The following is a 26,788-nucleotide window of genomic DNA, read 5'->3' on the forward strand; positions in this document are numbered from 1 at the left end:
GTCTGCAGACTCAAGCAAACTTTTCTACATCAGTTTACAGTTGTTCATGGTTTCCAGTGTGATTTCCTTGGTTACAAGGACTAGAAACATTTTTTCCCCCCTATCAAACCTGAGATTATGGAGCTCCGTTTTGAGGCAAATTCTGCAGTGACAGAATTGTGGAATATATGGGGCTCTAATTATTACATATATATTAATGGGTGCTAGTAAAGGACGAGGGGATGGAGATGTGGGAATGCTGAGGTAGAGGAACAGGGAGACAGAATGGGCAAGTCTATTGAATGTAGAATAAAGGGTCAGTGGAGTGGGGACGTTGAGGCTGCTTAGGATACGGGATCTTTGACTATTTCTCATTCATTCATATCTACAGTACATATCTGTTTAGTTAGATTTTTTTTGTGAGATGTCTTGAGCCTGGGGGACAAGTATTGAAGGGAATAAGTGTCTGTTTTAGTTGGTTTAACTGTTTTTTGGGTAGTATAAAGTAGTTATTAGTTAGTTGGCATGTCTTTTGGGGAGGAGTTATAAAGTATGTTTTATAGGATTAGAAATTATGTTGTGTTCATGTCTAGAATACTGAAGTAGTGGGTCTCTGGGAAGAATAGGTGGGAAATAGCTGGTAGGCACATTATTGGGAAAGTATCAGTGGATAGCCCCAGAGGAGGAAAATCATAATCTCCTCTCCCATTTAATAGTTGAGATCCTCCATTTTAATTCTTTACATTGGAGATGGAATTGCAAGAATCAAGGGTTTTCTCTGGCCTCTTGCTTTTCTAGAAGATTCCTCTGCAATACCTAAGCAGCATGATCTCAGCAGCACTCCAGCACAGTAGAAGGTTTCCAGTAGTAGTTTGAAATAGAAGATATTCATTTACAACATGTTGTGCTGCTATGGGGGTGTGATGATCTTCGCTTGTGGGGAGTGTCACCTAGTGGTCAGGGCTTAGGTAGTTCAACTTGTAGAGGGGCTTTTGGTAGAGGAGCCTGGGCCCTCCCACACCCTAGGCTCTGGCCCAGGGCCCTCTGAGGTTAACAAAAGGGTCCAACACCCAAGAGTGCCTCCAGGCTGCCCTCCCTGAACCACTTCCTACCATCCCTCTGTTGTCCACAGTTTGCAGACTGAACAGGAAAGCATGAATGGGGTCCGCTCACTGCATGGCACCTCTTCGTGGTCAGGCATGGTGTGTTAACTCTTTCCTTGGAGCAGCGGCTGCCTCCCCTGGTGCCTTGGCCCTCCGGTCAGTTCAGTTCCAGGTCTCTCCCCTTCAGGGATAGTTCATAAACAGAACAAGGAGAATTAGCACAAATAAACTGAGTACATATGAGAGAGAGGGAGGAATGCTTCCCTCTCATGGTGTACCTGAAGCATGTCCTCCCTTCTCTCAGGGAGGGATCTTCGGATAGTTGTCATCAGGGAGGGATCATGCTTTCCCTCAGCACTTTTCTCAGGAACTGCAAGTTCCAGTCCTGCTCCTGTCCCTCATCTACCCCCAAGTGAGCTGTCCTGCTCCCTTTTAACTCCTCCTCCAGCCTGTGCATCTCTTGCATGTGTGGCAGGGCAAGGCTGGCTGAGCCCACAGCAGCTCCTTAACCCTTTGTTGCCCAGTGTGGGGTTTGTATATCCCATCACAGGGGGGAAACACGCTACTTTGCAGAACTAAAGGCAGGGTCCTACTACTTGGAAATCTATTTCTGCTGGAGGAAAGAGGGAGAGATTAATTAAATCTTCCAAACTTTTTTTTCCCCCTCCATCCCAAATCTGCATGGAGGGAAGAAGGCAAGGAAGATTCCTTTGCAAGACAAATGTTGTATCAAAAATTCTATGAGTATATAGGGCCTTATGGGTGGACATGAGGTTGATGGATAGGGATTTTCTGGGTCTGTAACAATGTAATCCATAATTATTTGACAAATATCACATTTAAAACTGGTGTATGCCTTGATTCTCTCATAGGGTATGTCTACATTGGAGCTGGAGGTGTAATTTTGGACAGACGTACCCATTCTTGCTTTGATCGAGCTAGCATGCTAAGAATAGCCATGTAGTTGCAGCTCCATGGTTGGTAGGATGGACTAGTTGCCTTCACTACAATCCTGTCTTCAATCCTATATGTATTTGGGGCAGCTAATCCATCCCACTGCCCGTTGAGCCACAGCTATGCTGCTGTTTTTACACGCTATCTCAGTCAAAGCTAGTACAGTTGTATCAATCTGAGCTGGAAATTACACTTCCAGCTTCAGTGTAGACATACATATTATTGCAGTGGTTGCCTTACTGATCTAAGTGAGACAAGGTAGTGAGATATCTTTTGTTGGACCAACTTCTGTTGGTGAGAGAGACAAGCTTTCAAGCCTGTTCTAAATAACAGTCTACATAGAACTGTGCAACTTGTCTGATCTAATTTTTTTGTCAATTTTTAAATAACTTCTCAGTCCCAGTTTCTAATGTATTTTAGATATCTGCAGTTAGAAAGCCTCCACCCTAGATATGTGTCAAGTTCAAAATGTCATCTGACATTAAGGTCCTTCCCTTGGGAGGCAGGCCAGTCCTCGCTTACAGACAACCCCCCAACCTGAAGCAAATACTCACCAGCAACTACACACCACACCACAGAAACACCAACCCAGGAACCTATCCCTGTAGCAAACCTCGTTGCCTACTCTGTCCCCATATCTACTCTGGCAACAGCATCAGAGGACCCAACCACATCAGCCACACCATCAGTGGCTCATTCACCTGCACATCCACTAATGTCATATATGCCATCATGTGCCAGCAATGCCCCTCTGCCATGTACATTGGCCAAACCGGACAGTCCCTCCGCAAAAGAATAAATGGACACAAATCGGACATCAGGAATGGTAACATACATAAGCCAGTAAGTGAACACTTCAATCTCCCTGGTCATTCTATTACAGATTTAAAAGTCACTATCATTGAACAAAAAAACTTCAGAAACAGACTTCAAAGAGAAACAGCAGAACTAAAATTAATTTGCAAATTCAACACCATTAATCTGGGCTTGAATAGGGACTGGGAGTGGCTGGCTCACTACAGAAGCAGCTTTTCCTCTCCTGGAATTGACACCTCCTCATCTATTATTGGGAGTGGACTACATCCACCCTGATTGAATTGGCCCTGTCAACACTGGTTCTCCACTTGCGAAGTAACTCCCTGCTCTCCATGTGTCAGTATATAATGCCTGCATCTGTAACTTTCACTCTATGCATCCGAAGAAGTGAGGTTTTTACTCACGAAAGCTTATGCCCAAATAAATCTGTTAGTCTTTAAGGTGCCACCAGACTCCTTGTTGTTTTTGTCCCTTTATCATTGTACTTGTGTGATTTTATTTTTGTTTATATTGTTACTCGCATATTATGTTAACTGTCTTAGTTATCTTTGGTGCCTTTTTTCCTGCTATTTGCATTTAATATTGGGCCCTCACTTATGTTCCACTCTGTTGTTCTCTTCCTCCAAACATCCGTACTGCTAATTCTTTAGTACTCAAAAGTCTTATATTTTTTTCTCTTTTTTTATGTACACCTCTACCCTGATATAACGCTGTCCTCGGGAGCCAAAAAATCTTACTGCATTATAGGTGAAACCGCGTTATATTGAACTTGCTTTGATCCGCCGGAGTGCGCAGTCCCGTCCCGTCCCCCCCCCCCCCCGGAGCGCTGCTTTACCGCATTATATCCAAATTTGTGTTATATCGGGTCGCGTTATATCGGGGTAGAGTGTATTTACTGTTATGTCTTATGGTCTTTTGCTATTATTATGTCCCATCCCTCAACACTTAGAACAAATCTGTAAAAATCTGTTGACATTATTACAGTGGGCTATGTTTACCCTCTAACTATCAAGGGACTAGATACTTGGCTGGCATAAATTGGATCGCTGAGATTCTGGACCCCAAGTAGCTTTTAAAAGCCTTAGTACATAATATAAATTGATAGGAGTAGAGAGACAGTTGGGAACCCAGAAATGTCTTATTGCAGTTTTTTTCAACATAAGAACTTAAAGTTCAAAAACTAATGGCCTGGAATTCTAATGGCTTCTGTGAATTTTGGTTGAGGCCAATGGGTCTTCTAAGCTGAAAAGTTTTTCCACCTTTTAAACTGTTGACTGAAATTGTACTAAGTATTTCCATGAGACTGGGAACTTGCATTGTACTTATTATTTGTAATGAGGCCCACAGATCCATGACATTAGACATACTTGTTTTAGGCAGCCAAATGTCTCTGCTCTAGCTGAAGCTGACCAGAACTATCATTTGGTTATAGATGAGCTGTGGCTCCACCTCTGAAAAGCCTGTTAGTTTTGCATCTGCCTCTATAGCTCCAAGAGGGAGGCAGATCAGCACCACCTTGCTACAGAGCAAATATATACAATTTCTTTTCAATTGGCTTCAGATTTCCAGGCTTCTGCACTCTGCCTTTATTGGCATGGAGATTCCTTTTCTCCTCATAATTACTGGGACTTTCCCTCTACCTCCCTGCTCAACCACACAGAGTGCAGCGTGGAGGAGACTAAGAAGGGGAAAGCCAGATGCAGTCTCCTGTACCTCCCAACTGATTGAGTGCCTAGTCTGGAGATCTGTTCTGGTTCTAGGGAGATTCAGGTCTCTCCCAAATGTTCAGATTGGGGCAGGGTTTCCTGCAGCCTCTCTCCCCCCAAGCAGGAGAGTTCCCAGGAAGCAGCAAAATCGTCTTGCTCTGGCACAGACAGCCATTCCCTTCCCCTCCCTCCTAAAAAAAGGGAGGTTGAAGTGCAACATTAAAGGACCAGAGAAGCTTCTTGCCTAGCTGCCAATGCCTGCCCAGCCCCATCCCACTCATGCTAACCCCACCCATCCTGCTGGTACAGTTGGACAGCACTGACATGGAAACAGAACTCAGGCTGGAACATACATACAGGTAGCAGCTTGGCCCAACTTTTAAGAAAATCAGACTGACTCGCAAAGAGTTCTCAAACTGTCCAAAATAGAGAGATGGTCCTTGTTGGAGATTCAGTACTCAGAAGAAGCAGAAGAAGGTTCTGCACAAGACAGTTGGACAACAGGTTGGCATGCTGCCTTCCTGTTTCCAGGGCACGAGATGTCACTCTAAGATTGGATGGGCTTTTGAAGATGATGGGCAAGGATCCAGTGGTGATGGTTCATATTGGCACAAATGACATTGCATCGCGGGATATCTCGCAGGTAGTAAATAATTTAGAGAACTCAGAAGTCTGCCGAAGAAGAAAAATGTCCAAGCCATCTTCTCTGTGATCCTTGCTGTCCCTCAAGCAAAGGAAGACAGAAGGCAGAAGATTCTGGAAGAGAATCACTGGCTAGGTAAGTGATGTAGGATGGAGGGCTTTGGTTTTATAGAAATGGGTCCATCTTCTATGGGAGAGGAGCTGTATAGTTTGGATGGCCTCCACCTCAGTAGAAGGAGGATCGATCTCCTGGGGGACAGACTGACTATAGTAGTCAGAAAGGGGGGAAACTAATAGCAAAAGGGAGGGTAAAAAGAGGGGTGATATGAGCACTCAGTATAAAATGGAGATGTTAGGAAGAAAATTAATCAAGGAACCAAAGGACATGAAGGAAAGCAATTCTTTAATTGCCTGTGCACCAATGCTAGGAGCCTGAGTAAACATGAGGAACTAGAACTGTTCATTTATAAGCCTAAATTCGGTCTAGCTTGTATTATTGTAACCTGGTGGGATGACTCGCACAATTGGAATGTTAAATGGTTATAACCTATTTTGGAAGGACTATGTTAGCAAAAGGAAACGGGGAGTGGCACTGTCAAAAATTGCTTTACCTGTTTTCGAGTCCCTAATAACTTGGAAGAAAATGATCTTGAATGCATATAGATCAATGTCCTAACAGATAAAGGACAGATGGGGTACTAGCTGTTGTCTGCTACAGACCACAAAATCACACTAAGGCACAGTAGGACTGCCTCCTTGTGCGCCTACCTACAACTTGTAGGGAAAAAATACTGCATGATCATAGGGGTCTTCAATTTGAGTGACATATGCTGGAGGTCTCATGCTGCCAGTACTAAAACATCCTTGGAATTTAATAGATGACAGTTTCTTAACTCAATAATTTTCAGCCAACACGGGGAACCTCTATATTAGACCTTGTCCTAACAGATAAAGAGGAACTGATCTCAGAACTAAAGGTTAATGGTAGCTTTAATATGTAAGCAGAATAAAATCTAGACCAGTAATATATATACTTGGTGCTTTAATGGGGCCAATTTCACAAAGCTGAAAACAATTATTATCCAAATCAGGTGTGAGGAAGATTAAATCAGAAAAATGTGAATGATTATTGGGAATCATTTAAGAACAGCTTACTAAATGCCCCAAAAGTCACAATCCTAAAATTGAGGAAGAAGGCTGTATCGGTTAAAAAAAAACCTGGTTTAGAGGGGAAGTGAAGGCAGCTGTAAAAACAAAAATAAAAATATAACAATGTGGAATTTGTTGTTAATGAATATGAATCAGTAGTTAGGAATTGTAGAAAACTGATAAGAGAAGCCAAGAGAGAAGCGAAATCTTGGCCACCAGAGCTAAGGACAGCAAGGACAAGCTTTTTAAATATCTTAGGAACAAAAAGAATCCTAACAATGGTATTGATCCATTACTATATATGGTCGAATTATCAATGATGCAGAAAAGGTAGAAGGGTTGATATATTTCTGATCAGTATTTGGGGGGAAAAACAGATATACTCTTATCATGTGGCGATAACACTCCTTCCATTCCACTGTATCTCTGGAGTATGTTAAACAGCAGCTACTAAAGTCAGACATTTTAAAATCAGTAGGGCGAGAACTTGCATCCAAGAGTGTTGCAAGAGTTGGCTGAAAAGCTTGCTGGACCATTCATGTTAGTTGTCAATAAGATTTGGAGCACTAGGGGTGATCCAGAAGACTGGAAAAAAGCTAATCTTATGCCAGTTTTTAAAAAGGTAAATGGGATGATCCAGGTAATTCTAGGTCTGTCAGTATTTGTGGATCCCAGGCAAGTTAATGGGGCAGCTGCTATGTGATTCGATTAATAAAGAATTAAAGGAAAGTAGTGTAATAAATGCAAATCAGCATAGGTTTATGGAAAACATATCCCGTGAGATTAACTTGATATCTTTTTTTGATGAGATTAAAAGTTTGGTTGATAAAGGTAATAGTGTTGACATAATATACTTAGACTTCTGTCAGGTGTTTGACTTAGTACCATGCAACATTTTGATTTAAAAAAAAAAAAAACAAAAAAAAAACTGGAACAATATAAAATTAACATGGGACACATTAAATGGATTTGAAAACTGGCTGATTGATTTTAAAATGTAACTATATATAGGGAATCGTCATTAAGCAGATCTATTTCCAGGAGGCTGTTGCAGGGATTGGTTCTTGGCCCTTTGTTATTTTATCAGTGACCTGGAAGAAAACATAAAATCATTACTGACAAAGTTTGCAGATTACACAAAAACTGGGGGAATGGTAAATAATGAAGAGGACAGATAACTGATTCAGGTGATCTGGATCTCTTGGTAAAGTGGGCACTAGCAAACAATATATGTTTTAATACGACTAAATCTAAATATACATTTAGGAACAAAGAATGTAGACCATACTTACTGGATGGGGACTCTATCCTGGGGAGCAGTGACTTTCTGAAAAAGATTTGGGAGTCATGGTGAATAATCAGCTGAACACGAGCTCCCAGTGTGATACTGTGGTCAGAAGTTTATGCAATCCTGGGATGCATAAACAGGGCACAGATTTACCTCATCTCACTTGTCAAAGGATCCACAAAAGAGACTAAATGTGAAGACAGCCATCCTTCATTTTCCATGAATGGGAGTAACAGAACCTGTCCCTTTTTCCAGAAGAGAGTTGAGGACTTTACTACATCTTGTTGTTAATCAGAGCAGGCTATAAGTCAGTTCTTTATTTGTAATAACTCAACAGATTAATGAAGAAATTAAAACTGAAGGTGGAGACTTTTAATATTCACATTAGCTTCCATGAGCATGGCGCACCTGATGACATCAGTAGAGCTGAAGGATGCCCAGCTCCCTATCCCAATTCAGCAGTGTGTCAGATGCTTTGCTCTAGGAGCACAACACTACTAGCACAGGTCCTTGCCTTTTTTGGTTTACCAACAGCCCTGGAAGTGTTTATGAAAATGTTGATAGTATTAATAGCAGCTCTCAGACAGGAGAGTTTCTATGTCTGTCCCTTCCTTGATGACCACCTTATTCATGCCCCATCCAGAGGCAGGGCCATAGATGAATGATGCTGGAGAGCCACAGCTTTGATAAATTGTGTGTAGTTAGTTAGTATCTCAGCAGTTTCCACACCTCAGAATAGAGATAAATACGGCTCTCTAAAAAGTTTTCATTTAGTAGGAAAGATGGAAGAAGCTGAGGAATCTTATCAAAATGGTCAACCCATGTTCACATGCTTCTGTGATCAATACATTCCTGTATGGATATTCCATAGACTCCTGTATAGATGCTCCTCAGTGGGCTTGTGCTCTTATGAAGTCACTACAGACTTTATTCCTATTCCTCCCTCAGTCTCTTAATTCAGTGCTCCTGAGGGAGTTCTGCACCATTGTGTGCATGCAGAATTCATGTCCCCACAGATTTCTTTGCTTCCCCTCACAAAAATTACTTTCTGAAGGAGAAGCAAAGGAAAGCCGCAAGAGCAGTCATGTGCCCCTCCTCAGCAATGTGGGCACATCGTTTTGGACACCTGGAGCAGCTGGAATAGAGGGAAATCATTGGAGGGAATGCAGGGCTGGGGATGCCTCAGTCAGTGGCTCCTACCCTGTGCTGGACTCACCTGCTAGTTCCAGCTAGGCTGGGGAGGACAGGACTTGCTCTTCCCCTGAAAGGAGTGGCCTGAGCCAGGTCAGACCCACCTCAGAAACCTCCCCTGGCTGCCGGAAGCTTCCACTCCCATCGCTCCTCAGCCATAGCAAGAGGGGTCACTGTATGGGGAGCTGCTCAGATGTCTGCCCAATCCCTGTGCATCCAGACCCCCGTATACCCAGACCTCCTCAGTACCCAGAACCCCCCACTGAGCCCCCCAAACTCCCACCCCACTGAGCCTCACTTCCACCAATCAGACCCCCCCACTGAACCCCACCCCCCTTCGCCCAGACCACCCCCCTCATGAGCCTGTCACACTCCAGCCCCCACCCTGATGAGCCCCTTGCACCCAGACCCCCAACCAGTTGCACCTAAACCCCCACACCCAGACCCCCCTGCTGAGTCCCATCCCCCCTCACTCAGATTCCCCTCCTGAGCCCAACCACCTTCACCTGGACCACCCTGCAAAGTCCCATTGCCCTTGCACCTGGAACCTCACAAAATGAGCCGCTGCGCATCCAGATCTCTCCCAGACTCCCCACTGAGCCACCCATACCCAGATTGTCTCACACAGAACCCTCTTACCCTACACTAGGATCCTGTTGGGTTGAGCCTGCCTTCCCACACCTGGTGGACCTAGCACGGAGGGGCAGGGCCCCATGGCATTTCTGGGGCAGGCCCAGCCTTGCGCTGTGTCAGGGTTGGGTGCAGCCTCACCACCAAGTCGATGTCCTTGGAGGAGGGAGGGCTGCAGGGTGATCTCCCTCTTCCGTGCAGCCAGTGGCCTGTGCTCCCCACTTGCAGAATTTTATAATGTGTGCAGAATTTTTAATTTTTGGCACAGAATTCCCTCAGGAGTAATTCACCAGTGAAAGTATCTCTATCGAGGAGACTATTGTATTATCCAGATACTGGTTTAAGCCAAGCAAATTAGTTGAGCTTTGCCATAGATGAACCAGTCAGGGAAGTTATTGCCACAGATGCCAGCCTGGAGGGATGGGGTGTGTAGACACAGTCAAGGATTGTCTGGAGACTATGGTCCAAACAACAGCAAAGACAGTAAAAACTGGTTACAAGTCAGGACAATTCAATATGGTATCAAGGCTCAGCTCCCGTATCTAGACTCCCCTTATGTGCTGGTCATGACAGGCAATACCTCAGCCATGTCACACATCAACAGACAAGATGGAAAAAGATGCACAGCACAGTTCAATAAAGAGAAACTCACTTTCTGATGCCTTGCGTGGAGGAGAATTCACTGTCAGCCTGCTTCCTTCACATATAAAGGAAAATATTACAGGCGACTGGCTCAGCAGCCAAAAGATAGATTATTCAGAATGGAAACTACTTGTAGATTTATTCATTTTTCCTGTTGATCTGTGTTTTCCCCACCTGAATCACAATGTTCACATGTTCTTCTCTCACTGGCAGGATCACAAAACAAGGCAACAAGATGTCTTATCACAAAATCGGTCAAGAGGACTCTTAAACCCCTTCTCTCCTTTTCATCTTCCCACTAGAACACTATAAAAGATCAGACAAGAACCGACATTGGTGATTTTGGTGGTCCCATTTTGGAGAACTAAATCTCTGCACAGTGCTCCTCCATGGGATCTTATCCTGGTTCTTCATGACCTTAATGGCCCTCTGTTTGAATCATTTGTGAAGTTATCTCAGTACTTCTTAACAACTGAAATGGCGTTTTTGATAGTAGTCACTTCTGCTCACAGAGGATCTTTCTCCTGGGAACCTTAGTGCTACACTTTCTGTAAAGATAAAGTGGTACTCCGAACTAACATTGGCTTCATACCAAAGATTAACTCATAGTTGCATAGAGCACAGGAAATTGTCATTCCATCCGTCTGTCCAGCTCCCTCTCACCCAGAAAGATATTCTGGCATATTTTGGATATCTGCACAACTCTCAAAATAAATAGTAATTTTACAGTCCAGAAATACGCTGTTTTTGCTCTGTGATTCAGTAGCAAAGGGAAAAGAAGATCTTAATCTTCCAATTCCAGCTGGCTAAGGTATTGTATCTTGGAGGCCTGCAAGTCAAAGTATAACTTCCTCTTCCAAAATCAAAGTGTGTGTGTATGCTTGCGCACATGCTTGTTCTTTTGCAGGTCTGTGGTAACTCAGTGGACAGAAAGATTCATATTATATGAGAGAATCTGTAAAGCTAGCCATCTGTGCATACCTTCTCAAAGTTCTCCAAGCTGGGCATTTAGTCATCAGTCGATACCACCTTTAGTAAATGGGTACTCCATGCTGTAGTGTCCCAATAAGAGTTAAGAAGGGGTTATCCTATTTTGCATATATATTTTTCTGACTCTGAATAGATGCTGTTATGGAAATCCCAGTGTCATGGATCTATGGCCCTCATTACAAACAAGAATAGGAAAATGCAAATAAATATGTTTTACTTTTGTAATAATGAGGTTGAGTTCTAGCCCACCTTGAACGGGCTGTTTCTTTGTGAAAGATATGTTATTATTAGTTGTTACTTAAAATCTATTTTTTCATTGCAATCTGCTTAGTATGGGGACTGGTAGTATTGATATATAGCAATATATAGTGGTTAGAGATTTTCTTGGCTGAGGAAGTGTCGAGCTGGCATGCTTCTGGGAGGTGAAGCCACTGATTGACTGGTCTAGTTTGCCTCTAAGGCTGGACAGAGCAGAAACCTAGTGTCAGGGATATATGGACCTCATTACTCTTAGAAATGAAATTTTCAGTAAGGTATGGATACATTTTCCTATTTTCTTACGTGAAAAGAAAGCCTACCTAATTATAATGTAAGTATTAAGAGTTAGTATAAATCAACTACAACAAGGACACTTGTATGTGTAAATGCTGCTCTCCACTGAGCTCTCAGATTGCAGATGGTATATTATGCAAAACCTACTGTTTTAAGGCTGCCACAGTATATATGTAAAATCAGAGAATAATGATTAAAAGAGCAGACATTTGGATTTTCTTGTTTTTTATTTTTTTATTTTTATGCCACAGGAATAGACCATTAAAGCTCTAGTTGACATTTCTACTACTCATATCAGATACTGAAATGTCCAAAAGGGAACAAATATATGGAAGGAAAATATATGGAAGTTACATAGGCTATCATGATGCTTTTTGTAATTTTGGGGCAATGTGATGCTAATGCTACCTACAAAAAACATAGATTTTCTGCAAAGTCTCGTCTATTTTTAATACCTGTTCCTTTATTCAACATATCTTTTTATTAAACAACTTCTAGCTTTCTTTTTTTGTGTGCAGTGTAAGCAGGTTTTTGCTCTGTGAAGATAGTGGAACAGCTGAGGTCACATGTATTCATTGGTTTAAAACACAGCGCTATGGATGTCCACCTCTTTTTCTTGAAAGGGACTTTGGGCATGGTTTTGTGTAAGAATATAGAGCAACTCATTAAGTTTGCTAGAAATCTGTGATGCATGCATACTGTAGTCCATCTAGAGGTTCTGTAATTTCCACAAGATCAGATCATGAAGTATAGTGACATAAAATTGTTTATAGATGGCTAGCCATCTGTTACTTCATGTTTAATTTTGTTCTTCTGTACTTATTTTTGAGATACAGACTTGCTTCTGATTATGATAATATCCCTAAGAAAATTATTTTTTTATTCAATTATTTTCTTATTTTTAGTCAGAGGCCAACAAAGTTTATGGAACGTCCTCGCCCTGGAGTTCAAATGATCTGTTCTTCTTTTAGTGCTGGTAAAGATTTTCTTTTCTACCTCTTTAATATAAGGATTTGTAATAAGACATTTAAAGAGCTTAGTAAAATATAGTACTATTACTACAGTGTGTGTACTTAGTTGGATGGGATCTACTGAAGAAACATGCTATATAAGAGCTTAGAATTATTAATAATAATGGATTTTCATATTGTGTGCATAGACAATTCATGTTTGCTATATAGGACTCCTTGGGTATCATTAGGTATAAAATCTAGTTAATGTGTTTTTGAGATTTGTTTCCTCCAAGAGGAATGTGTACGGTGCATAAGGGAGAGCATCAAAGGGTTTGTTAATACATCATGTACAGAAGTTTTTATAAGGGACTTGAACAAGTAGAGTTAAAAACTGGACCTAAGCTTCTAAGTAAGTTAAGCATTTTTGAAAATTCTGCTTCCAATGACCAGAGAGAATTCAAATCTTCTGTTGAGTTTGGAAACCAACTCCCTTTGTCCATGTCCTCTTAAAATAAATACAGAAATAAAAAAATCCTACATTTGTTTTGCTTATGAAAAGTTACTTTAAAAAAATATAATTGCTTAATATTGTTTTAAGAAAAATTAGGAATCATTTGTGTACATGTAAAATTTTGTAACATGCTTGGTGTCTCAGATTTTTCATGTAACTTTGAATATTAAATAAACAGACAATGAAAAATGAGTCAACATAGCTATAAACTTTTTATGTTAATAAAAATAAACTTTAATACCTTTAAGGTCATTGACAGCTTTCAAATAATATTACATTACCTTTTTCCTCATGACTATTGGTTATTTGTGCTTATCTTTCCTAGGTGGAATGTTTCTAGCCACTGGAAGTACAGATCACATCATTAGGGTGTATTTCTTTGGATCAGGTCAGCCAGAGAAGATATCAGAGTTGGAGTTTCATACTGTAAATACTATTTTAAAATTACATAAGTATTTGATTCAAATGTGTCAATAGATTGAATTCATTGGTAATTTCTGTATTCTTTATGTAGGACAAAGTTGACAGCATTCAGTTTTCTAACACTAGTAACAGGTAAGCAAGCGAATATTTGTATGTTTTTATTTCAGGACAATTTTTGCAGCCTCACGAAAATAATTTCCAAATGTCAGTTGTTTTCTCGAGCTTGTTAGAGAATTCTGTGTCAACTTATATTTAAAGGTAATCTGCAATATTTAGTAATTTTTATGGGTCATCATTAGATTTATTTAAAATAATTATATGGCTTCCTCTTTATCATCACTTTTGTTACAAGTGCCTAATGCTTAGTTACTTAATGACCAAATTTTTTGTGGGTTATGAAGAGATGAAAGGTGCGTTGGTACACTTTGGAAATATTTGTAGTATACTTTATCAATTGTCCTAAAAGGCTAATTAAATAGCACTTTTAGTAAGTGGCAACTTGATTCACAGCAAAAATAATCAGGTAGGGTAAGGAAGAGCGTTTTGGCCAGTGTTTGTCTGATTAGCCTGAAATTCATGAGGAGTAGATATTTATTTATTTATAAATATCACAATAATTTGTAAAGCTCTTCTGGATGGTTGACATGAAAGATGATAAGGAAAGACATTTAAATTCATTAGGAAGGCAACCATTTCCCCCACTGACATTTAGTGTTCTAATATGCAATTTTATCATGATATAAACTGCTCTGAACTGAGCTTGGGAGAGTACCTCCAGTTTTTTCCAACTTAAGCCATAAGGGAGAAAAAAGTTCAGTTTAGATATCATAGCAACTATGACAAAATACACAGTTCCAAATTACTTCAGGGATAGGTTTTGCTTATTTAAATAGGGTGTGTCTTTACCTTTAATTTCTGCTTTCCTGGCATCTTGGCCTTTTGCACCACTTAGCTTTTGCACTGGAACTGTATGAAGAGAAGGGGCTTTGGCTTAGCATCTGTATAGAGTTACCCTGATGTCTCCACTGTGGTCGCACATTCAACAGAGCAAAGAGTGGTAACTGGGCAGAACATGGGAGGGGGCCACGTGATCCACATACGACTATGTGTGTGGGGAGTTATTCCAGCCCAGAGCCTGTAGTGCTGGGGCTGGAAAGTGAATTTCACCATGTTTCTCTCTCTGTATTTGAAGTACATTTCACCCAAAATTAGTAGTGCAGAGTTTTTGAAATAACCGGTATATTGGTGCACTTGTGTAGTACATTACAGAATAAAAACCTAACGATTAATAGCATTTTCTCTCCATAATCAATTTTCATATAAATTGTCTTACCTCTAATTGATATTGAATGTTAATTTTTCTTTTGTAGGTTTGTGAGTGGAAGCCGTGATGGGACAGCACGCATATGGCAATTTAAGCGAAGGGAGTGGAAGAGTATTTTGTTAGATATGGCTACTCGTCCAACAGGGTAAGCAACATCAAATGGTCTGCTTTCAAATGGTCTACATCAAATGGTGCAAATTTGAAGTTTGTTCAACCCTAATGCTAGTTATTGACATAGCACCTAATCACTTAAGAGGAGTTAAATATAAAGCATATTGTTCTGAAGCATAAGAACATAAGAATGGCCATACTGAGTCAGACCAAGGGTCCATCTAGCCCAGCATCCTGTCTTCTGACAGTGGCCAATGCCGGGTGCCCCAGAGTGAACCTAACAGGCAGTGATCAAGTGATCTCTCTCCTACCATCCATCTCCACCCTCTGACAAACGGAGGCTAGGGACACCATTCCTTACCCATCATGGCTAATAGCCATTAATGGACTTAACCTCCATGAACTTATCTAGTTCTCTTTTAAACCCTGTTATAGTCCTAGCCTTCACAACCTCCCCAGGCAAGGAGTTCCACAGGTTGACTGTGTACTGTGTGAAGAAAAACTTGCTTTTATTTGTTTTAAACCTGCTGCCCATTAATTTAATTTGGTGGCCCCTAGTTCTTGTATTCCTTATTCACTTTCTCCACACCACTCATGATTTTATATACCTCTATCATATCCCCGCTTAGTCTCCTCGTTTCCAAGCTGAAAAGTCCTAGCCTCTTTAATCTCTCCTCATATGATAGAGGTTCCAAACCTCCAATCATTTTAGTTGCCCTTTTCTGAACCTTTTCTAATGCTAGTATATTTTTATGAGAACCACATCTGTACGCAGTATTCAAGATGTGGGCGTACCATGGATTTATATAAGGGCAATAAGATATTCTCCGTCTTACTCTCTATCTCTTTTTCAATGATTCCTATCATCCTGTTTGCTTTTTTGACTGCCGCTGCACACTGCGTGATGTCTTCAGAGAACTATCCACGATGACTCCAAGATCTCTTTCCTGATTAGTTTTAGCTAAATTAGCCCCCATCATATTGTATGTATAGTTGGGATTATTTTTTCCAATGTGTATTACTTTACATTTATCCACATTAAATTTCATTTGCCATTTTGTTGCCCAATCACTCAGTTTTGTGAGATCTTTTTGAAGTTCTTCACAGTCTGCTTTGGTCTTAACTATCTTGAGCAGTTTAGGATTTCAACTTTATTTTTTAAATATATTTGACTACATATTCAGCTGCTCAAGCTAGTTCCTGTCAGATGCACCTTAACTCCTGTTTGCACTATTGTTTCATTAAGAGGTCAAAGGAAAACTGCTGCTAAAATTTTCCAGCCACAGAGCTAGCAAAGCATATAGGTGATTTTCTAGGGCATGGCTACACTTGGAGATGTACAGCGCTTTGAGTTAAACCAGCCTTTGGAGAGTGCAGTAGGGAAAGCACTGCAGTGTGTCCACACTGACAGCTGCAAGCACACTGGCGTGCCCACATTTGTGGCACTTTCAGCGGCATTGGGAGAGGTGCATTATGGGTAGCTATCCCACAGAGCACCTCTTCCCATTCTGGCACTATGGATTGTGGGAAGGGGCCGGGGGGTGCGGGGCATTTTGGGTCCTGTCCCAGCGCCCCGTGATGCATCGGTTCGCATCCCAGCAATCCCTGTGCTTCCTTCCACTTTGGCGCCATCTTTCAACATTTTTTGTACTGCGCGCTCTGTCTTCCTTTTCGGTCTGCGGGAATGGAGCCCGAACTGCTGAGAAATATGCTGACGAGTCTTGCCAGTACGTCACGTTTGGCAGTCGAGTTACTCCTTAAGATCCAAACTGACTGCGATGATATCGAATCGAGTAATGCATATGACGTGAGATTGCTTGTGGCATTCACGGACATGCTCACCACCGTGGAATGCCGCTTTTGGGCTCGGGAAACAAGCACTGAGTGGTGGGATCACATCGTCCTGCAAGTCTGGGATGACGAGCAGTGGCAGCAGAACTTTCGGATGAGAAAAGCCACTTTCATGGGACTGTGTGAGGAGCTTTCTCCCATCCTGCGGCGCAAGGACACAAGATTGAGAGCTTCCCTGACGGTGGAGAAGCGGGTGGCTATTGCAATCTGGAAGCTGGCAACTCCAGACAGCTACCAATCGGTCGCTAAACCAGTTTGGAGTGGGAAAGTTGACTGTTGGAATCGTGTTGATGCAAGTTTGCAGGGCCATTAAATGCATCCTGCTCAGAAGAGCCATGACTTTGGGTAACATGCATGACATTGTTGCTGGCTTTGCACAAATGGGCTTCCCCAACTTCAGAGGGGCAATAAATAGGACGCATATTCCAATTCTGGCACCAGCCCACCTAGCCTCCGAGTACGTTAATCAGAAGGGGTATGTCTCTATGGTTCTCCAGGCGCTTGTGGATCACCATGGGTGTTTCATTGACATTAACGCAGGCTGGCCCGGAAAGGTGCATGACGCATGCATCTTTCAGACCACTGGCCTGTTCAGGAAGCTGCAAGCTGGGACTTTTTTCCCCAGACCAGAAGATCACCGTAGGGGAAATCGAAATGCCCATTGTGATCCTTGGAGACCCCGCTTACCGTTTAATGCTTAGGCTCATGAAACCCTACACAGGGAGCCTTGACAGCAGCAAGGAGCAGTTCAACAACAGGCTGAGCTGGTGCAGAATGACTGTGGAGTGTGCTTTTGGCTGTTTAAAGGGCCGCTGGTGCTCTCTGTATGGGAAGCTGGACCTGGCCGATGACAGCATCCCCGCAGTTATATCAGCGTGCTGTACCCTCCATAACATTTGTGAAGGGAAGGGTGCAAGATTCACTCAGGCATGGAACTCGGAGGTTCAACACCTGGAGGCTGAATTTCAACAGCCAGAGAGCAGGGCTATTAGAGGGGCCCAGCGCAGAGCTGCAAGGATTAGGGATGCCTTGAGGGAGCAATTTGAGGCTGAAAGCCACCAGTAATGTTTGGTGCCGTGCACGGGGGTGAAATGCAGTGGTTCCAATGTTAAGGAATCTGTGTTTGCTATACTGACTTGCAGTACCTGTTGCTTTCCTGGGTTAAGCTATCTTTTACTCAATGCAATAATAAAGAATGTTTTCAAAGCCAAAAAATCCGTTTATTGGGAAGAAAATTCATTTATTGAAAAGAAACACAATTGCTTGGGAGACCGAAAGGGCAAGGGGGTGGGGTGGGGAATGGTACAATCACAGATTTGCGTTTGTCCTATCATCATACTCAGCCTTCCTGTCTAGAGTGCTGTGCAATGAGTGCTGCACTTCAGAATGGCTATAATGCGTGGTGATGGGGGTTGAGTGCAGTGGGTAAGGGCCGTAGTTTTCAGGACTGAGTGGTGAAACTACAGGTGTTGGAGGCAGCTGCTGGCGATAAGAACCCGGATGTTGGGGAAAGTGGGTTGGAGGTGACATGGGGGCACAAGGGAAAGAGTTATGGGACAAGAGCTGCAGACGGGGGAAAAGGGGCGGGCGGCGGGCGCCTGGATCGAGTCCGCGTGGTGCTCCATGATGTTTATCAGCTGATCTGTGCTTTGCTGCCGGAGCTCCATGCTTTTGTGCCGGCGCTCCTCATTCTGCTGGCGGATCCTCCTTTCACTCTCCCTCTACTCCTGCGCTTTTAGATTCTCATTAAGGGACTGCTGCATTACTTCATGCAGCATGTCTTCTTTGCTTCTACGTGGCCTCTTCCTAATTCTTTGGAGTCTTTTGGCCAGTGATAACATAGACGGCTGAGATCTCAAGGTTGCATCTGTAAAGGCAAAATGCAACACTTAACAGAGGCAGCATTGTTCACACCAGACAGAGCAATGATTCCTCCGTACTGAAGGGCAAGCACAGTCTACACAATAGCATAATTTGCCCATCCCAAAGTGAGCACACATAACCCAGGGAAGCCCCAAAATGGTGAGTAAGCACAGGGTCAAGGGGGACTGATTGTTTCACGGCCGTACTGTCCTCTGGATTTCTGTGCCTTGGGGAGAGCCAGCAGCTGCAGGGGGCCCCTATACTGAACAGTGTCTCCACATTTTCCACAGGAGTTCATCCTGGAAGATACCTCGCTACTGAGGGTGACCTGGGAAGCAAGGGAGGGTCTTCTACTACATGCAGCTTCCGCCCTGGCCCATATGCAGCTTGCCTGTGTGCAGCAATGGTCCCCCCACCCCTCATGGCACAGTGGCGCAGACAAGTTAGCCTGACTGGGACAAGGACCACAGTGGCTCTCCCAAGAAACATGCGCAAGCGCATTGCCCAAGTTCTGGATGAGACCTTTGAAGAGATCACTGAGGCTGATTACTGCGATGTGAGAGAGCACGTCAATGCCCTGTTCCGCATCTAGGCATGCATACAGCCCTAAGCCTTCTCGCCCCAAGAGCCCGCACCGAATAACTTCCTTCTCAAAATAAAAGCCGCTTACTGGGCACCTCCTCTGGTATTTGTCCTTCCCCAACCACCGGCCACCGCGACTGGCTACCTTCCTCCTGGCTTGAGAACAGCTCCTGCATGCATCTAGGGATGCCGGCGTGTCTTCCTCCTCCTCAGCACCCTCGCTCCCGCTTTTCTCCTCCTCCTCCTCCTGCCTTGTTGAACTGGGCTCTGAAGTGTCCATGGTGGTACTCGGAGTGGAGGTGGGGTCGCGTCCAGCTCTTTGTAGAAATGGCAGGTCGTGGGGGCAGTACCAGAGTGGCAGCTTGCCTCGCAGGCTTTGTGGTAGGCATTCTGCAGTTCCTTCACTTTACCCCTGCACTGCAGTGCATCCCGGTCATGGCCCCTTTCCATCATGTCCCTTGATATCTGCCCAAAGGTACTGTAATTCTTACGGCTGGAGCGCAGCTGGGACTGGACAGCTTCTTCCCCCCAAACACTGATGAGGTCCAGCACTTCTCCATTGCTTCATACCAGGGATCGCCTGGACGTGGAGGCATGGTCACCTGGAAAGATTCACTGAAAGCACTCCACGCCTGGCTGAGCAAACAGGAAGAGGATTTTCAAAATTTCCAGAGAATTTAAAGGGCGTGTCTAACAATTGGTCACCTGAGGGCCGGGCAGTAGAGTTCAAACTGTTGACCAGAGTGGCTAGAACAGGCATTGTGGGACACTTCTGGAGGCTGATCAGACCGCATTAACAGACGAGGGCATCCATACTGGCACTGCGGCGCTCTAGCGTGGGCGTATCAAACGTTATTCCACTCGCGAGGTGGATTACCAGGAGTGCTCTAGCTGTGGAGTCAGAGCGCTCTACGTGCCTTGCCAGTGTGGACGTGTCATGAGTTAGAGTGCACAGGGCTGCTTTAATGCGCTCTAACTTGCAGGTGTAGCCAGGCCTTTAGAGACCCATGTTAAAGGACTTAGATATGTTTCTGGAGCAAAGAGGCAAAGGCCAGGGTTGCACTTAAAACTTTTGCCGGAATAGTGATGTCAGTTTGGGGAGGGTGATTTTTTTTTTAAAGACATTTTTTAAAGACTTCCCCTTGGTGAATCCATGCTGATTGTTCCTGATTACTTTCCTTTAAGTGTTTCAGAATTGAATTACTTTCCTCTCCTCTAAGTGCTTCAGAATTGAAGACCTCATGTAGAGAAGATTCAGGTGGCTTCCAGTATTTTTACCCCATGGGTTTAACTGATACAGTGTTTAAAAAAAAAAAAAAAAGAAGAAGAAGAAGCCAGGAGCCTCCAGAACCTTGTTTATATTAACATGCCTTCTGGTGGAGCAGAATTAGTGAGATATAGCCTGTGATGCAGTCATACGTTAATACAGAAATCAGCTGGACATTGAAAACTGAAATTGTGGGACTGTGAATAAAACTTCTTATCGAAATACAAGAATTTATAGTCCTCTAGTACTGATTATTTTATTCATTTTCATATTTAATTTAAAAATCTCCATTTGGTAATTTTAAATTAAGCTTCTACAGTTTTATCACATCTGCTACACCAGAGTGCTGTAATGAGTCTTGCCACAAAATGCAGGTTGTTTACCAGAGTATATAAGGCTTGTTCACTTCTGATTCTTGTTCTGTATATTGTGCTTCTACTTTTATACCAGCTGTCGTAATAAATTTGCAGAATTTTTTTCTTTTCAACGCACATTAGTACAGATTAGAATGATTGCTTCTCTTCTTGCTACTTCAGCTTCTTCTTTAGCATCCATACAGGCTTTGAGCTGACATGTTACTAGTATTCAGCACAGCAGCACTATTACTGGGATTAGGTTGAGCACTGTAATTAGTTCCTTTTCAAAATCACTAAAAGAACTGCAGAATTTCTTTCCTTGTTGAAAAGATGATCAGGTACTTCTCTTTGATAAGAGCGTTGGGAGAATTTATTGAAAACATCAAAAGAGATTGTCAGTCAATTTTTTTGAGGGTTTTCACACTTGAACAACTTTCATATTTGACTGAAGGAATATGCCATAGCCCAGAAGTTGGAATGCAAGGGACAGAATAAACCCTCTTAAGAACAATTTTCTAGTGGAAATAAATCCACCCTATTGGATTCCGTAATGCTGGGGTTTTGCACCTGCTAGTGACTACTTGGAGCGAGCTTCTGAAGATTTTTTGGTTTTTTTTGGAGGTAGGAAGACATGCCAAGGGTCGGTTGAGTAAAGCCTGAAGTTCTCTATACTCTCCCTGTTTGGCCAAAATCTTTCCTTACCTACTGGATGTTTTCTTTCACATCCTTTTTCTCATTCTTTCACCTTCCTGTGTAGTCTTCTTTCTTCCTTACAATTTTTTAATGTTGTTACTAGGACCCACAATGATGAAGGAGGCAGATCTGTTTAGGCATTTATATTGTACTCAACGGCATAGCATCTGAGCGTCACATTGCTGGCATTCCTGAGTCATGGTTTGGTTGCTGCCTGCTCTGATCATACTATAGCCTAAACCATTACCTTTGCTTTCTAGCTGGCCTTACCTTGTCCTTCCTCCCACCAAGTCATTCAGTCAAGTTTCTTTCAATCTGACTCTTCCCCCTTTTCAGTCATACAAAGGGCAAGACAAAACACATATAGCCTTAGCCCCCAACCTGCTCTAGCCCCCAAATGTAGTCAATAAGCCCCTTAGAACAGGTAATAAAATAAATCCTGACCTCTAAAGCAGTGGTTCTCAAATTTTTTGTATTAGCGACCGCTTTCGCACAGCGAGTCTGAGTGCTACCCACCTTATACATTAAAAACACATTTTTTATATTTAATACTATTTTAAATGCTACATTTATAACCCTGTCATTTAAAATGAATTTACCTTTTCTCACCGCTTTTAAATTAAGAGTAAAACACATTTTAATTAAATCGTTATAAGCAGGAAAGTTATTTTTTTAAAATAGTTACTGTTTAATACTGGGGTGGGGCATGAAGAAACTGTCAATAACACTTGATTTGCTAGTTAGCTTGGAAGGCTGTGAAAAGTGATATTAACAAACATACAAATATCACTTTTCACAGCAGACTTGCTAGCTAATAAGTCTTCTGTGAAAAGTAATATTTGCATGTTTGTTAATATCACTTTTCACAGCCTCCCAGCTCTGAAGGCAGTGCCACAGTCAGCAGCAGTGCAGAAGTAAGGGTGACAATGGAGTGCTAGTAAGTCTGCTGTGAAAAGTGATATTAAAAAACATACAAATATCACTTTTCACAGCAGACTTACAAGTGCCCCATTGCCACGCTTACCTCTGTGTTGCTGCTGGTGGCAGGTACTGTGTTCAGAGCTGCGCAGCTGGAGAGCAACAACTGCCGGCCAGGTGCTTAGCTCTGAAGGCAGTGTTGCCACCAACAGCAATGCAGAACTGCAAAATTAACTATAAAGCAACAGAGGGTCCTGTGGCACCTTTGAGACTAACAGAAGTACTGGGAGCATAAGCTTTCGTGGGTAAAAACCTCACTTCTTCAGATGCAAGTAATGGAAATCTCCAGAGGCAGGTATAAATCAGTGTGGAGATAACGAGGTTAGTTCAATCAGGGAGGGTGAGGTGCTCTGCTAGCAGTTGAGATGTGAACACCAAGGGAGGAGAAACTGCTTCTGTAGTTGGATAGCCATTCACAGTCTTTGTTTAATCCTGATCTGATGGTGTCAAATTTGCAAATGAACTGGAGCTCAGCAGTTTCTCTTTGGAGTCTGGTCCTGAAGTTTTTTTGCTGTAAGATGGCTACCTTTACATCTGCTATTGTGTGGCCAGGGAGGTTGAAGTGTTCTCCTACAGGTTTTTGTATATTGCCATTCCTGATATCTGACTTGTGTCCATTTATCCTCTTGCGTAGTGACTGTCCAGTTTGGCCAATGTACATAGCAGAGGGGCATTGCTGGCATATGATGGCATATATAACATTGGTGGACGTGCAGGTGAACGAGCCGGTGATGTTGTAGCTGATCTGGTTAGGTCCTGTGATGGTGTTGCTGGTGTAGATATGTGGGCAGAGTTGGCATCGAGGTTTGTTGCATGGATTGGTTCCTGAGATAGAGTTGTTATGGTGCGGTGCGTGGTTGCTGGTGAGAATATGCTTAAGGTTGGCAGGTTGTCTGTGGGCGAGGACTGGCCTGCCTCCCAAGGTCTGTGAAAGTGAGGGATCATTGTCCAGGATGGGTTGTAGATCACTGATGATGCTTTGGAGAGGTTTAAATTTTAAATTAATGGAGATATCCCATCTCCTAGAACTGGAAGGGACCTTGAAAGGTCATCGAGTCCAGCCCCCTGCCTTCACTAGCAGGACTAAGTACTGATTTTGCCCCAGATCCCTAAGTGGCCCCCTCAAGGATTGAACTCACAACCCTGGGTTTAGCAGGCCAATGCTCAAACCACTGAGCTATCCCTCCCCCCAGTTTAAGCTGAGGACTGTAGGTGATGGCCAGTGGAGTTCTGTTGGTTTCTCTTCTGGGCCTGTCTTGTAGCAGGAGGCTTCTGGGTACACGTCTGGCTCTGTTGATTTGTTTCTTTATTTCCTTGTGTGGGTATCGTAGTTTTGAGAATGCTTGGTGAAGATCTTGTAGGTGTTGGTCTCTGTCTGAGGGGTTGGAGCAGATGCGATTGTATCTCAGTGCTTGGCTGTAGACGATGGATTGTGTGGTGTGACCGGGGTGGAAGCTGGAGGCATGAAGGTAGGCGTAGCGGTCGGTGGGTTTTCGGTATAGGGTGGTGTTAATGTGGCCATCGCTTATTTGTACGGTGGGGTCTAGGAAGTGGACCTCCCGTGTAGATTGGTCCAGGCTGAGGTTGATGGTGGGGTGGAAGCTGTTGAAAGCTTTAGAGGTCAGGATTTCTTTTATTACCTGTTCTAAGGGGCTTATTGACTACATTTGGGGGCTAGAGCAGGTTGGGGGCTAAGGCTATATGTGTTTTGTCTTGCCCTTTGTATGACTGAAAAGGGGGAAGAGTCAGATTGAAAGAAGTACCTGCCTTTGATGACTTTGCCTACGGCACTGACCTTCCAGTGGTGCTGACTACATCAGGGGCACCGATCCCAAAATCATTCTGGGCTATGGATGAGTTAGATCACCTGTTGGCTCCCTCTGGAGTCACCCCTCCCATATCTTTGAGACTCCTCTTTTTCAGACTCAGGCTCCTCATTCTCCTGCTCCACTTCACCTGAGGGCATCCTGGGGCCAATAGTGGACTGATACAGCTAGCAAGCTTGGCATGCACCTCAAGGCCAGGATGGAGGTCCCTGGCCCGGTGCCTACTGGGTACCAATGCCTTACTGATACCAGTGGCCACCTTGGGCTCAGTGGGGAGCTCCTCAGTCTCAGAAGTCTCGCTCATCATCAGGGTCGAGATCCTTTGCTTGTGCACCATTGGTGGCTGCAGACCAGTAGCAAGACCAGATGCCTGTGGTTTCCCTTCCCGTGAAGCCATCAGAGTTTTCTCATCTGGAGATGCTGCCCCAGGACAATGCAGTGTTGCCTGATTGTCCTACCAGGACCTGTTATGCCGAGTGCTTTGTCCTTGGGTATTCAGGCGGCATTTCTCCAGAATACCCATAAACGCATGGACGTTCTCCAACCCTCTGCCCCTGGGAGAGTGGCCCTTCTGATTAACGCAGTGGTCCCCAATGTGGTGCCGGCGCCCGCCGGGGCATTTATGTGCACACCCCTAGTGACACGGTGTGAAAAGTAGTGACCAGCAGGGGAGAGAAGCTGCGGCCCCGCACATGCCGGGGACAGAAAACTCCGGGGCTGCAGGCTGCGGGCGCCAGTGTTCTCTGTCCCCGGCAGGCGCGGGGCCGCGGCTTTTCTCCGGCTTCTCTCCATGCTGCCCAGAACTGCTCCCCTCCTCCCCCCCCAAAGCGGCTCGGACTGCCGCCACCCGAACTGCCAGAGTGCAAAAAAAAAAAAAAAAACTGTCCGAACTGCCGAAGCGGGAGGGGGGGAAACCCTGCTCAGACTCTGCCGTCCCAAGAATGGTCGGAATGCCGCCCCATAGCATGTGCCGCCCCAGACACGTGCTTGCTCTGCTGGTGCCTGGAGCCGGCCCTGTATGTGAGTATTCTTCCGCTGCACTGACACTGCTGTTTTCTTGTGCTTTGCAATTTATTATTTTTTTTAACATTTTGCTCCAAAATGAGTGGTTCAAATAAAAGACAACGTACGTATTATTTCAACGCGGAGTAGGAAAAATCCTATTGTTTTATTGAAAATAAAGGGAAATGTGTTTGCTTATTGTGCGGTGGTACTGTTACAGTGCCGAAAAAACATAATGTTGAACGTTATTTCCAAACTAATCACGCCTCTTTTGACATTAGCCATCCACTTTAAATCTGAGTTGAGAAAAGTTTGATTTGAGATGATTAATTTTCTTCTATCTGCCCAGCAATCTGTTTTCACTAGACTAGTGGTAAAGTCTAAAAGTGCTACTATTGCTTCCTTTAAAATTGCTCATCTGCTCGCAAAGAAGAAAAAACCTTTTCAAGATGGTGAATTGTTAAAGGAAGCATTTTTGATGGGTGCTGATTGCCTGTTTCAAGGATTTCCTAACAAGCGTGAGATTTTGTCTGCAATACAAGACTTGCAGTTATCAGACAACACAGTTAGAGGATACATGCAATTTCAAGCGACATGCAAACTCAGCTAAAGGATGACTTGGAAATATGTGACTGGTTTTCACTGCAGTTCGATAAGTCGACAGATATATCGGATACAGCGCAGTTGGCAGTTGTGGTGAGGATGGTAATTAGTGACTTCACCGTAAAAGAAGAGTTATTAAAAGTATTGCCTATGAAAGGGTGAACAAAGGGTGAGGACATCTATAATTTATTCAAATCATACGCAACATCAATTAGTATGCCACTACACAAGCTGTCTGAGATCACCACTGATGGGGCAGCAGGAATGAAGGGCAGCGCCAATGGATTCATTGCACTCTGCAAGCAGAATGAATCCTTTCCGAACTTTGTCTTATCATTGCATTATCCACCAAGAAGCTTTGTGCGTCAAAGTTCTTTCTTTTCAACGTCATGAATGTCGTTATTAAAATAATTAACTCTATTTGAACGAAACATTTGCAACACCGAGTTTTTAAGGCCCTGTTGGAAGATGTTGATGATAAACAATCTGATCTTATCTTGCACACAGAAGTACGATGGCCGAGCAAAGGTAAAGTTTTTGCACGTTTTTTTAAGCCTAATTGAAGAGATCAAATAATTTCTGAAGTCCCCAAATGAGAACTTTGAGCAACTAGAAGACTCCAGCTGGTTAATAGACTTGGCTTTTCTTGCTGACATCACTGACAAATTGAACATTTTAAATCTTAAGCTCCAAGGAAAAGACAAACATGTGGCTCAAATGATAGGTTTCTGTAAAATCATTCAAAGCAAAACTGATCTTGTGGATGTCACATGAAGACGAAGTCTCTCGTACATTTCCCAAGT

General features: G+C 43.3%; 1 protein-coding gene across 2 annotated transcripts in view; it reads left to right on the top strand.

Annotated features, from left to right (window-relative positions):
• The window catches only part of PHIP (pleckstrin homology domain interacting protein), a 334,660-nt gene that overhangs the window by 130,229 nt on the left and 177,643 nt on the right, over nucleotides 1–26,788 (top strand). For both annotated transcript variants that reach the window (XM_054021954.1, XM_054021955.1), the window contains exons 10-13: nucleotides 12,548–12,618; nucleotides 13,432–13,532; nucleotides 13,621–13,661; nucleotides 14,900–14,998. In XM_054021954.1, the coding sequence (XP_053877929.1) occupies nucleotides 12,548–12,618; nucleotides 13,432–13,532; nucleotides 13,621–13,661; nucleotides 14,900–14,998 (312 nt within the window). The remainder of the gene's footprint in view (nucleotides 1–12,547; nucleotides 12,619–13,431; nucleotides 13,533–13,620; nucleotides 13,662–14,899; nucleotides 14,999–26,788) is intronic.

The sequence above is a fragment of the Malaclemys terrapin genome, chromosome 3 (genome assembly GCF_027887155.1).
Source record: "Malaclemys terrapin pileata isolate rMalTer1 chromosome 3, rMalTer1.hap1, whole genome shotgun sequence".
In the NCBI taxonomy this organism is placed as follows: domain Eukaryota; kingdom Metazoa; phylum Chordata; order Testudines; family Emydidae; genus Malaclemys; species Malaclemys terrapin.